The sequence below is a fragment of the Cibotium barometz genome, chromosome 14 (genome assembly GCF_041138505.1).
Source record: "Cibotium barometz isolate CiBa-2024 chromosome 14, ASM4113850v1, whole genome shotgun sequence".
NCBI classification, from domain to species: domain Eukaryota; kingdom Viridiplantae; phylum Streptophyta; class Polypodiopsida; order Cyatheales; family Cibotiaceae; genus Cibotium; species Cibotium barometz.
This window is the reverse complement of record NC_141059.1, coordinates 13,937,251-13,951,286: the sequence shown is the minus strand read 5'-3', so window position 1 is coordinate 13,951,286 and position 14,036 is coordinate 13,937,251. Positions and strand designations below refer to the sequence as shown.

Here is a 14,036-nt window from a genome sequence, read left to right as displayed (position 1 = left end):
CTCTATTGCTAGCAGCCCTGTGTGTGAGCGAGAGAAAGTTTTGGCCCCAAGAGACACTACCAACTCAACCAATTGCCCGACAAAATACTCTTTTCAAAGAGAAAATAATTTATTCGTTTATTGATATTAGGTTTTACCTTAAATGCTAACAAACTAAACACATAGGTTTCATATGGTTTATATATATGGCCCTCACTGATAAATTGATCATAACAATTGGCAACGCATCTAAAACACTACCATGTAAAGTTAAATACCAAGAGAGTGTTTCACGAAATCAAAATAATAATGCATATGCACAAGCCAATTTTTTGTCCATGTCGAATACACTATAACTGAATTCAACAAATCCAGATAGTCATCAAATAATACCCAACACCAACAAACTTTTCAAATCTCTAAGATGAATTCTGTGAGGCTTGTACATTTGTTGACACAAATGCACAACCCCATCTTTCTGATTTTCTGGACGGGCACTAGCATCCTGCTTCACACAACAGTCAGAGACATTGAATTCATAGAATCAGACAATTATTGGCACATTCTCCTTGAGTTGTCTGCTACCACAGATCAGGCTATTAGTTGCTTTACATAAAAGGTGCAAAAACAGAATCTCTTAGGTCTTCCCTTGTGATCCATCATCCGCTTCTATGCACATGTTTTTACTTGATCGGTTATATTTCATGTGGCTGTTTACTAGATGGCCTGCAGCTAGTGCAGACATAAGGGATAGTTCTCCAGCAAGCACTGCTCCTGCTATGACTCTTGCTAAGCACTGGGCATTGGCTCCTGGAGAATCCATGTTTGAACCTTTCACTCCCAGCAGATTCAGACAGGCTGACTGTGATGCCAACTGTGTACCACCACCAATTGTACCAACCTGAAATGAAAATTTGTGATCTAAGTTAACAAATTATAATGTTCCATCATCACCAAGCAGGCACACTTGTAGCTAGTTACCTCTAATGCAGGCATAGTGACGGACACATGTAAATCACGGCCATTGTTTGCTGGCTCCATCATTGTGATGCATTGAGAGCTCTCCACGTTTTGTGCTGGGTCTTGGCCGGTTGCTATGAAGACAGCAGAGACAATGTTGGATGCATGGGCATTGAAACCACCAAGAGCACCAGCTATTGCAGAGCCCGTAAGGTTCTTTAGCATGTTTAGTTCCACAAGTGCCGGCACTGTTGTCTTCAGCACTTTGGCCACGACCTCCTCTTCAATGATAGCCTCACACACGACAGACTTACCACGTCCCTGGATCCAATTGACAGCAGTAGCCTTTTTATCTGCACAGAAATTGCCTGCAGATTGCCCACGCTGATGAGAGAGCTGTTTACAAAATTATGTTGTATTGCACTCTCTATGTAAGGAAAGACATAGTCTAGAGTCCCATGAATGCAGCCTTTAGTTAATTATAACATGCCTGAAATGCTGACTATCTCCATGTCGGGAAAGACATGCTGAAGATATTCTAGAACATTCTGGACCCCTTTTGACACCATGTTCATCCCCATTGCATCTCCTGTAGAGCATGTGAATCGCATGTACAAGTTGCGGCCTGCCAAAGAACCCTGGATGCTCTGAAGCCTTGCAAACCTACTGGTCCTGCACAGTTCAAAACAGAGTTATGACATGATTTGAAAAGACAAACAAGCAAGCTGACAGCATCATCTATCATCATCCCCCGACTCCCACTTGTAGAATCTAAAGATCTTGATCAAGAGAGGATCATGGAAAAGGTGGCACACAAGGCTGGTTGAACCTATAGCCCACTTAGCTTGAGCGGGCATCCTGACCAACTAGGGTGGGGTGTCTGTGTGACAGGGGGCTATTATATCCACTTGTTGGGTACCATGGGAGGGGTCGAAGACATGTTGCATATTGGTGATCTCTCCAGGGCATGGACATGTGTAATGGGCATAAGGGTGCTTAGGCATGATACTCAAAGGGCAAATCAACTCAGCCTGAGATTGTAAATTTATTGTCTTGCGGGTGCACTACATGGCCACAATGTGTTAAGGGCATACGACTTGTGTGGCTGAAGCTCATGACCTTATGTGAAGAGTCTATCAAGAGTTAGAACTGTTAAACATCAGGTTAACACATAGAAGCCGTTTGCATACAAGAATTAGCACACACAGACCTGCTGAACACCATGCTGAGCATCTCAAAATTGTCTGATTCCTCCACAAAAAACTTCAACTCTGCAGCACGCCGCGCTGTTGCAAAGCGAACCACAGGAGCCCTTGTCATACCATCTTTGAGAAGGATGCTGGATGCACCCCCGGAGAGGTGAATGGCCTTGCACCCTCGGTTTGTGCTTGCAACAAGGCAGCCTTCGGTGGTGGCCATTGGGACCATGTACTCGAAGCCATCAAGGAGGAGGGGGCCAGCCACCCCTACAGGGATCTGAACAAATCCGATCACCATCTCACAGCATTGTCCCAGCACAGTGGAGTAATCAAATCCTGCTAATGGGAGGGTTTCAAGAGACCTTCCGGTCATCATCTCTACTGCTCTTTTCCTCACAGAAGCTGCCCTTTCACAGTCTCCAAGGTCTCCTTCTAGCGAGTGAGAGGGCACCACACTACCACTAACAGCAAGTGCAATATCTTCATCACTGTTTTCCTTCAAAGCTTGGCCTTTGAGCTGCACTTGGGCCCTAGGGGCCGAGCCTTGATGCGGCAAGGGCTGAGAGCAAGGTCCCTCCAGGGCTTCTCTCTCATCTTCGCTTTTACCGATGAAGTTCTGGACATACACTATGCCGAAGAAGCCCCAAAGGTAGATGATGGATGCGATAAGTGCAAGCCCAGCTATGATTTCTCCCGGGCTGAGGATGTGGAGAGGCGTGGACGACTTCTTCTTCTCCCCCCATCTTCTGAGCAGACAGTAGGAGGCAGCAAAGAAGAGAACAAGGAAGAACTTGTTGGTAAGGCCGACAGGCAAGGGAAGGGCGTCCGAGGCCACGAGCAGCTTGGAGCTCTTGCTACGCTTCATGGTGCTGCTATTGTTATGGTTGAGGCGCTTGCGGAAGCCATCGTCGATATGGAAACGATCCATGTAGGAAGAGCAGGTGTCGGTGCTGTGCAAAGGCGAGCAAATTCTGCAGATCGCTGCAGAAAGAGGGGGAGAAAAGAAGAAGGTGACCATGAAACGGCAGGCTACCCTACCTTCTTCTTCATCAACCTCAGGAGTACATAAATCAGCTAGAACTCAAACAAAAAGCCTACGATGGAGACAGGGAAGAAGAGGGGCCAGGGCGAGCTGCTGATGGGTCCCCAGGTCCTCCTTGGTGTTTGCATTCGTGTTGCTTTTCCCCTCTCTAGTTGAAGTAATGGATGATGAATTATGAACGTTCTCTCCCTCTCTCTCTCACACACAGTCGGTCGTATATGCCCTCGTGTTGCAACGTTAGTACCCTTCTCTATCTATCTCTCTCTCACAGTTTTCGGGCAACACGCTTCAGACAATGTTCCTGCTCACACCCCACCATGCAAATGGTTCATTAAAACTTTTTTTCTCTCTTTTTGTATTTTTTTTTCGTTTTCTTAAGAGCCCGGGTTTACATGGAACAAAATGTGCCTCCTAAACTCTCTTAAGAGTCTTCTTCTCTCTCACAGTTTTTTTGTTTTTCAAGCCGGGGTCAGAGACGAGCATGTTCGTCTATGAGACTCGAGCAAAGAAACGCTTTTGTCATTAGCTTCGTCGTCTCGGTCGTGTGAGAACGATTTCGCTACTTCCTTAAGGCATGACCTCGGAACACCCAATAGCTGGGCATGACAGCGACCAAGAACTCCCGAAGGAGCCCAGGTACTGGTGGGACTTGCCGTTAGGCTCACCCCACTAAAAACTCTGCAAACCTGGCGGGTTTTCGAAGAGGAACTCTGTCACAGTCCATGTTACTTTTTGATGATGGGCATCATGCTCGTTTTTGACCATTTTGGTCGTATAATACAATCACTTAGAACCTTTATGGATCTACCATGGGGGAGAAAAGAAAATTTCAAAATTCAGGTTGTAAGCGTGAAGACAGGTGAGGGCAATGGACAAGAGAGACTCCCATTCCATGAGAATTGGGTGGGCTAAAGGAGATTTATCGAATCTGTAACGCAAAACATGGGGCTTTTTCTATGCAATATGAAAATCATGAGGGTTCTTTACGCTTCCAAAGATGTGTAAAGCCCTTATTTCCACTTCATACATCCCTTATTTTGAGTGACTTTAAAAACATAGGAAAAATATGAAAAAATGGGCACTATTTTTATCAACCCGTCATTTTGAAAGGTGACCCAACCCATCGAAAATCACAGGGGGAGATTTATCGAATGCGCAAAACGTGGGGCATTTCCTCTCTCCAAGATGAAAGCCTTGAGGGTTCATTTCCACTGACCCCGTCATTTTGAAAAGTGACCCAACAGGTCGAAAATCATAGCGGGAGATTTATTGAATCCGCAAAACGTGGGGCATTTGCTCTCTGCAAGAAGAAAAGCCTTGAGGGTTCATTTCCACTTGCAAAGATGTGCAAAAGCCCTTATTTTGAGTGACCTTAAAAAAAATAAGCCCTTATTTTGAGAGGCCTTAAAAAAGAAGAGAGAGAGAGAGAGGTATTAACATCGGTAGAATGCAACACGAGGGCAAGAAGAAAAGAAAGATATGAAAAATGGGTCACTATTTTTATTAACCCTGTCATTTTGAAAAGTGGCCCGAGATGACACAATGACGCATGCAAAAGAGTTAGTTCAATTTAAAAATTAGTTTTTAATTTAAAAAAAGTGACTACCTACAATATATAAGATTTAAAAAAAGACGATTTTGCCATTTTAATTTTAAAATTTTTGGAAAAAGCCTTAAATTAAATTAAAAGCGTAAGATGTTCTTCAAAAAGCGAAAGGTTCCCTCTTGTGTAAAGTAGAGGAGTTGCAGCTGCATGTGCAGGGGGCGTCGTGTAACTTTTCGAAAAGCTGGTCCCCCTCCAGGCGGCCTTTGCAATATGAAAACCGTGAGCTCCATGTGAAAGCTCCAGCCTCCGTCACATATATATGTGAAGCCCCGTCACATATATACAGTCACTTCACATGCTCAATAATTTTCATCTCCTTTTATAAAAAAACTTTGATTATTTGTAGGTTTTTTTGCAAAGCCCCCCATCCCACCGCACGTGACACATATTGCCACCTCCCGTGTCCACTCCACCATTCAAGACATGTCACATTGCAACCTAACAAAGATTCATGTTTGGACCTAGCTTAAATGTCCCGTTTCCTTGTTTGACTAGCATTTACTTCCATCCCATTTGACTCGCATTTACATCCTTTATTGCTCTTTAACGTTTGAGTCTTCCTAGTTGGCCTTGTCCACATTGCACAACCCTTCTACTCACTCTCATCAGATACCATCAATGTCTTTCATCATATGGTTTCAATAGTAGTAGCCATCCAAGATGAATAGAGACAGGCCTCGCAACCCCCAAAATTCAAGGGGACACAATATCGAGGCCCATCAAAGGTTTAAACTTAATAGACCTTTCCATCCTATATCGTCTTCCCTGAAAGAGGATCTAGGATGGAAAAAGAGAATGAACAAGAAAATATGTACAAAGTGGCTCAGGCATGAAAAAGAGTTGCATGTGATACTGTACGGTAAGGAGCTTTACACACTAATGTAAAAATCCAAGGCCCATCCTTACACCACACACTAGTAGGTGCCACTCTAAACCATGTGTTGTTGAGTCGTTTGTGGCATATTGTCCATTATCCTCCTTTTGTCTCTGCCGGACAATAAGTGGTGGAAGCACAATGAGCATCAAAAGTTTGTTTTTTTAATTTACAAAATTAAAAATTTTGGCTATAAAAAGGCATATGACCTTTTTTTTGCTATAGTAATTGCCCCCCAAAATAATACTTCATTGCATAGGCTAATTACCATCATATAGTAATTTTGACCATGCAAGGTCTCTCTTGTATCTCAATGATAAAATCATTCTTTAGTAAGCTCGTCTATCATTGTTCTAGCATTGTATTAGATTTATGATCACACACACACCCACCCACATTTATGCATGTGCCTTATTTACAAGCTTTTGAAAGTTAGTGCTATGGGGGAAGCTTGGAAGGTTGCCCAAGAAAGGGAGTCTACAAACTAACAACGCCGGTTATGCGGGAAGCTTGGAAGTGTTGCCTAAGAAAGGGAGTCTACAAAATAGCAAGGTTTGCTTTTAAGATAGGCAAGTGCCTCTTGTTTGACTAAATTCGCTTTATGTTACATCTTTTTTTTTTTTTGAGGAATGGGCTAGCAAGATTCACTTGTAAGATAGGTGAAATTATCTCTTGCTCTAAGTACATCTTCTCTATATTGTTTGTTTTTTTTTTTTCAAATATAAGAGAGCCACACTTCATAGAAGGGGGTATCCCGTTTTCAAATGTTTATTGATTAAAGTAGCAAACAAGCTATAGGAACAAGCCCTAAGAAGTAAGTTACTCAACTAGTTGGTGTGAACAACATGTGCAAAACCCAATAGAATCATACATTGAAGCCAAATCACAAGTTTTGTGATGTCCAAGGTAGCTAGTGTCCCTAATCTAGAGATGGCGAACTTGAGTCGACATTGCACAATCATGACAAAATGAAAGTGGAGAGCACCATGGAAAGTGTATCGCATGCGCCTTCTTTAAATATTGTTTAATCCATCAGCAATAAAAATGAGGGTGTCCTACAAACACAAGGTTGCTTCAAACCTCCCTCCCTTGCCCCCCTAAGGCACACATGCACACATACTACGTGCATGAGCATGCATGCACGCGCACACACACACACACACACAGTTGTAGTATTTACTTAAAATTTTGGGTGAGATTAAACTAAATGACAAACACAAAGTTAAATTTGAAAAGAGAAGCTCCTTTGCTAAAACAATTCTTACAAAAACTATATATTGTATTTAAAAAATATATAAATTTGACTATTTTCAAAAATATATTTTAAAGATTCATAAACTTACAGTATATGATAATAATAACCTCATGCTTATCTGTACTCGTCGCGATTATTAAGATCTATAAGCTTACATCTGCTTGAAAATTATGAAATATTCACCTTTTATGCATCCCAAGACTTTTTCTAACCTATCAACATTCATTTACTCAAAATGCTTGAGAAGAGTGCAAAACTTGCTATGTACATGTTAATACTTTAGCTAACCTTTAAACAAGGGCTCGTAAAAAGTTGCCTTGAGATATGCAAAAGCTTTAGCTCATACACACCTCAAGATTTTGTGTTTGAAAAATGTAAAAGCATGAATGACATACACATACTCAAGACATTGTGAAATGCAAAATCTTCAAAGGCTCATATACACTCAAGACACGTGTTTGAGAATGCAAAGGCTTAAAAGCTTGTGCGCACTTACCACTATGTATAGCATCTTTTTTTTAAAGACTCAAGGGCACACAAAGCACTCATCCAAATTTTTATTCTCCATTTTAGTGTTCCAAATAAATGTACTAGATTGATTGAATCTGAAATGCTACGACACAACAAAATCACTAAGGTCAAGATTTTCATATTTTAAAGGTTTTTTGCACTAAAGTTGCCGTACAAATTTTTTTGTGTGATGTAATAATGAATTATTTAAATAATTTTGGGACCCTTTTGTAGTGTTCATGAAAATTTAATAAATTTCTTAAATTTGAACGTTCATTAATACAACTTATTACACGTACACACATGTGCACGCACTTGCATACGTGTGCGCACACATATACAATGTTATAGTTATTAGTTTATAACAACTACAAATGAGATGTTCATTTACATGTTTTTGAGACGATCTATCCATTACTTACATTGACCATTCTATGGTCGACTTAATTTCCTTTTCTAAACCACAGTACACTAGCCATTCCATGGTAAGCTTAGTGTCCTTTAAAATAATTTAACACCTACAAGAATGGTTAATAGATTTGAGATAACCTTTGAAACAACTATACAAGATGCTCACTCATATATTTTTGAACATACACATAAATTGGGGACTTTTTGACAACTCTTCATGAGTATGCTATAAATATGTTTCCCTCAAGACCTTTTTTAAGTTGTTTCAACTAAATAGGAAGGTATTTAACGTTTTAACCTCAATTTTTTTAAAGTTGTTTCAACTAAATAGGAAGGCATTTAAAGTCTTAAGTTGTTTCAACTAAATAGGAAGGCATTTAAAGTTTTAACCTCAATTTTTCAAAATTCTAAGAAAAGAAACCCAAGAGTTTCAAGATTTCTTTTGCCATGAGTCCCTTAGGGATATATTTTCTAAGAAAAGAAACCCAAGAGTTTCGAGATTTCTTTTGCCATGTGTCCCTTAGGGATATATTTCACCACATGTCCCTTAGGGATATATTTCACCACATGTCCCTTTATACATGTGGAAACAACCGCCCGCCCTCCGTCCCACCCCACCCCATCTCTCTCTCTCTCTCTCTCTCTCTCTCTCTCTCTCTCTCTCTCTCTCTCTCTCTCTCTCTCTCTCTCTCTCTCTCTCTCTCTCTCTCTCTCTCAATCCTCTACATAGATAAAAATTATAGAGAAGTTGGTGAAGGGCAATGGGTGGATTGCTAGGCAAATTGTATGTTGATGAGGGGGAGGACTCAAAAGATTTCTCTCTCTCTCTCTCTCTCTCTCTCTCTCTCTCTCTCTCTCTCTCTCTCTCTCTCTCTCTCTCTCTCTAATAGGGTAAGTATAGTGGGGTGAGAAGGTAGTAATTTTGTAGTTAGGGTGTAGTTAATAGGGAAATTGTAATGGGGCATATACTTAAAATCTTCCCCCCTCGACCTATTTAGGTGGTGATATTGGCTATTTAGATTCAAAAATGTATCTATGGTAGGGAGATTTCATGAATCTTAAGGTATTTATGTATGTCATGTGCCTAAACCACCCTTGTGTTGTGAACCACTCAATATTATCCTGGATGATTTTAAGTGTGGTGATTGATGAGGGAAGAGGATCTAGGATGGCAAGGTCAATTAAGTTCTGCCTATCATCCATTACAGTTGAGTTTAGAAGTACTCACACCAAGATTTGAAATTAAGTACTATGGGGTGAAGGGGGCAAGAATATACAGTAGAATTGTCAAAGAGGTATAAATCCATACAAAATATAGACATGATTATTGTAGGATCTTCATAACTCTCTTTATTTTGCATGATATTGCATTAAGTCCTTAAAAATGGAAATCTTGAGTAATTTGAAGTTGATGCTATGGAGGTCTTCAGAGGTGCCTTTAGTTTATATCCTTCAATAATCCTAGTGGTGTGAAAGTCTAAATAGTGTGAAAAACTTGACTAGTTTTCATGTGCAAAATTTATATTTTCTTCCAAGTTGTTACTATTGGCACTCATGATATGATGTTTCATTCTTAGAACATTATAGTTCTTCTTCCATGCAATGGATCAAGGTGTCCATAGACAATATAGTAGGTTCTTTTGGGTCCATCCCTTTAAAGGGTAGGAGTGGGTTCTTGTTGTGTGTGTACCACGTTCGCATTTCCTTTTGAGAGTAGGTGTTTAGAAGCACTTATTTTACTCCATTACTTGACTCTTCGTATTGATCAATGCTTTTTTTGGCAAGAAGGTTCTTGTAGCTTTTGTCTCCATATTTTTGAGGCTTTGATGGATTCTTGTTAGCACTGTTTTTTTTTTGGGGGGATTGTTTTTAGTCTCCATTATTTGGTGGTAATCTTTGTTTGAGGTTCAATAAAATAACTCCTCTCCTCTTGGTCTCCCTTCTACTTAGGAATCCAAATGTTAGTGACACCTTGATAATAACCTTGAGCTCCTAGGGTGTCTCATTAGCTTCATTGCTTCTTGAGGTCTCCTTCTTAAAGGGTGCATGTAGCTGTGTGAGTTTGGTTTTTATGGCTATCAAATGGTGAGGCTTACCTCTATTAGTGTCTCCTATAATAATCAAGATCTTTATAGTTTTCTGGCATAGATGACTAGTTTTTGTAAAGTGAACCCGTAAACAAGGATTTCTACATCTTCTAAATTGAGCTTATCTATCGGACATTGACTACCACACGAGTTTCTCCCCTTCCTACTCCCTTTAAGCATTGTTACATTCCCGTAACGCCGCTACAGGCATTACCACAGGAGGGGACGGCCTCTGGCGGCTCACCACCTAGCCATAGAGGAAGAATGAGGATTGCCCCTCATCCCCCAGGCTATATAGTGTGTGGCCTGCCGTCCACACTAGCCTGGTCGCCCATGACTCCGCATGGGCATCCTCTCCCACTGAACCCCGGACATGGCCATCCGATCTGCCGTCGTCGGTCACACAGGCATTACAGCCTACATGACATTACCCCCCCCTTAAGAAGAGTTTTCGTCCTCGAAAACAAACTGGAAGTGCACTACGGCGTTCCCAGGTAGCTACCTCCTCATCCCTATCTGTCCATTTAACAAGTACCTTCTGGTACACTTTATGTCGGGTTTGTCTGTCTCGATACACAAGAATCCTTTCCGGTTCATGTGGTATCTTTGGTGGAGTGATCAATTCCACCAAAATATCTAGAGAAACTATGTTCTCTAACCCGTGAACTGATTTCTTCAGTTTACTAACATGGAAGACAGGATGAACTTAAGAACTCTCCGATAACTCAAGTTTGTAGGCTACGTCCCTCTTCTTAAGGACCTTGAAAGGACCACAATATCTAGGAGAAAGTTTATCACACTTTCCCGTTTACATGGTTGCTGACTGCGCAGGAACCTTTAAAAATACAAAGTCACCTTCTGCAAAGGTCACTTGTCTGCGTCCTTTATCGGCATAAGTTTTAGCGCGATCCTGAGCGCTACGAATGCTCTCTTGTGCGGCTCTGAGCATATCATTCATATCTTCAAGGAAAACCTTGACAGATTGAATCTTCTCCTTTTCTAGGCCTACAGCCATCGGAGATCTCGGCTGGAATCCATACATTAACATGAATGGTGTAAATCCAGTCGTCGCTGAATGCTTGGAGCTGTTTTAAGCAAACTCCAATATGGGCAAATATTCTTCCCAATTTGATTGCTTCTTACTTACATAAGAACGCAACATATCCTCGAGTATTTGGTTAACCCTTTCTGTTTGACCATCAGACTCCGGATGATCTACCGTACTCATACTCAGAGTAGTATCCAACTTTTTGAAGATTTCCCTCCAAAAATGACTGTTGAACTTTCTATCTCTATCTGACACTATATCTGCGGGCAGGCCATATAGCTTGTAGAGAAGTTCAATAAAGAGTTTTGCCAACTCTGGCATTTTAATAATTTTCTTCGTGGTAATAAACTTTGCCATTTTTAGTTAACCTGTCCACTACCACCCACACCGAGTCATTCCCTCGACTTGTCTTGGGTAAACCGGTAATGAAATCCATGGAAATGCTTTCCCATTTCCCTTGAGGAATCTCCAGCGGATGGAGTAGTTCTCCAACCTTAAGACGTTCTGTTTATTGACCTGGCACTTACTGCATTTCAGCACATAAGTCTGGACGTTCTTAAACAAACTAGTCCAATAAAACTGTCTTTTTACTAGTGCATAGGTCTTCTGAATCCCAGGATGACCCGCACTTGGACGATCATGACTTTCTTTAAGAATTTGGGCCCGAAAGTCACCAATAGTTGGTACACATATTCTACCCTTGTAGAGTGAGTACCCGTCGTCGTCAATGGAGTAATTAGCATATTTCTCCCACGTGTCCGGTCGAGCTCGACCGTCGCTACGGGCAATCCGACGTACTGGGAAGTCATTGGTAAGCAAATGTCTAGTAGTACTCATGCAAGCCGTGATTTGGTATTTCAACCAAAATCCCAAGGCAAATTTCAGGCCTTGATTTTGCATCATGTCATTAGCACAGAAGCTAATGTACTGGAGAGCACTCTAGTAGCGCAAGTTCTTAGACTATGCTACTAGATATTTGTAGACTACGCTACCATGTTGCATCACCAACTTGTTAAAACTTCTCCTTGGAAAGCTCTACGGCCATAGGAGAAATAAACTTTTAACAAGGGCCAGCTTGCCTCTATGGGCCAGGGTTCTCTTATTGCTACAAACAGTAAGCAACTTGTTTGGACACAAGGCATAACCACATCAAGACTACGCTTGTACATGGTTTTCATTTGCCAAAGTTTATCACAATCTTCTAGCAACTGTTAAAAGATTGTGAAGGGTTATGAGCACTACGGCTCAATTAGGCTTACCTTGATTTCTCGTGTGATAAGCACTTTGTCTAATTTGGGCACAACTGACGCCATTGCCGGTCCTTTTAGCCCAAGTAAAACACACCGCAGTTTTAGATTTACACTATAGCCAAACTACGTGACTTTGATGATCAATACTAAGTCTATGCTCAGCTTAAATTTAGTCTCTCTGAACCAAATGCTCAACTACGTGACTTTGATGATCAATACTAAGTCTATGCTCAGCTTAAATTTAGTCTCTCTGAACCAAATGTGTGATCACCACATGTGCTATTCTCGCGGCGCTACGGCCATAGACGTGTTCACTAGGCACAACGGCCATAGAATGGCTCTCTTTGAAGAACTCGGTACTACGGCCGTGGGATTTGTCTCTCTCTTAGCACGCGGCGCTACGGCCATGTGCGGTGGGTCTCTTTCGTGGAAAACGGGCACTACGGCCACACGGCACGACCGCCGTGTTGGGTTTGTTTCATGGGGTGTACCGTTGTTTGGAAATAGCCTTTTTTTAAAAAAAATAACGGGCCGGGCCGACCCTCGCCGCTTAGGCGTGGCCGCCCGCCCGCCCGTGGGGAGCCTTTTTTTAAAAAAAAATAAACGGGTTGGGCCGACCCTCGCTGCTTGGGCATGGCCACCCGCCCACCCGTGGGGAGTGTCCACACGATTCTGGCTGGCCGCCCGTTGTTGCCAGCTGTGCGCTGGGCAGGCCCATATGTGATGGCATCAAGGGCTGGCCGCCCGTTATTTTCATTATTCATAAAAATGAATAATGAAAATGTATTTAAAAAATAAATGGTTTTTTTAACCCTTTTCTTTTTTTTCCTTTTTTTTCTCATGCGTGGCGTTTGCTGGGCTGGTCGGCTGCCTGGTGGTCGTTGCCGCCGCCTGCTGGCCGCCGTTGTGGCTGGCCGCCCACCATGGCTGGCCGCCCCGCTGGCTGGCCTGGCTGGCCGCCGTCGCCGCCTGGCTGGCCTGGCTGGCTACGCAGCACAGGCAAAGGCGCCCACACAAACGGCGCATTACAGCAAGTTCTGGGCTGGCCGCCGTGGGGCTGGTCTTCGCCCCACAACGTAGACTTTTCCAGCCATTTTGTTCACGCCTTTTGCTGGTTTTCGCCCCATACACACGGTAGTGGGCTCTCGCCCCCCCCACTCCCACACACAGCATTAATGAAGTCTTTGAGCAACGGGCCTGGGCTTGCCTTCGCCCCCCCCCGCCTTACAAGCTTCAACGAATCTTTGCAGACAATTTCAACGCAGAGAAAGAAAAAAAAACAAAACGAAATTGCTTTTGCTTACCTGCGATGCTGCTTGCTGTGTGTGACGGGGAGAGAGAGAGAGAGAGTGTGTGTGAGAGAATTCTTCCCTTCCATTCTTCCATGGCCGCCTCCCTCCACACACTCCATTCGAGATAAGGATAAGGAGATGAATGGTCGAAAACCATCGAGTGGGCTCCGGTCCCCCGGTCATGCGCGGGCTCTGACAATCCCATCGAACCACGCTCTGATACCAGTGTTACATTCCCGTAACGCCGCTACTACGGGCGTTACCACAGGAGGGGACCGTCGCCTCTGGCTCACCACCCAGCCATAGAGGAAGAATGAGGATTGCCCCTCATCCCCCAGGCTATATAGTGTGTGGCCTGCCGTCCACACTAGCCTGGCCACCCATGACTCCGCATGGGCGTCCTCTCCCACTGAACCCCGGACATGGCCATCCGGTCTGCCGTCGGTCAGGCATTACAGCCTACGTGACAAGCATCTTTGAATCATATCTCCCTATCAATGCATCATCCCCTTTTGTTCTGTAC

The 14,036-nt window shown here is 42.8% G+C and overlaps 1 protein-coding gene across 1 annotated transcript; it reads right to left on the bottom strand.

Moving 5' to 3' along the window:
* Window positions 1-267: 267 nt before the first annotated feature.
* LOC147631684 (3-hydroxy-3-methylglutaryl coenzyme A reductase 1-like) lies at window positions 268-3,510 on the bottom strand. The gene is made up of 4 exons (XM_086808195.1): window positions 2,150-3,510; window positions 1,430-1,611; window positions 961-1,307; window positions 268-880 (listed from the first exon to the last, which is right to left on the bottom strand). The coding sequence occupies exons 1-4, from the start codon at window positions 3,154-3,156 to the stop codon at window positions 617-619; spliced, it is 1,800 nt and encodes a 599-aa protein (XP_086664321.1). The 5' UTR covers window positions 3,157-3,510; the 3' UTR covers window positions 268-616.
* Between the last annotated feature and the right edge of the window lie 10,526 nt (window positions 3,511-14,036).

What these genes read in the sequence shown, in the direction of transcription:
- LOC147631684 (XM_086808195.1), bottom strand. Translation starts at nt 3,156, where the DNA reads ATGGTCACCTTCTTCTTTTCTCCCCCTCTTTCTGCAGCGATCTGCAGA. An exon ending in CTCAGCATGGTGTTCAGCAG is followed by an intron (nt 1,612 to 2,149) that starts GTCTGTGTGTGC and finishes TGAACTGTGCAG; the next exon opens with GACCAGTAGGTTTGCAAGGC. An exon ending in TCACTATGCCTGCATTAGAG is followed by an intron (nt 881 to 960) that starts GTAACTAGCTAC and finishes TTTTCATTTCAG; the next exon opens with GTTGGTACAATTGGTGGTGG.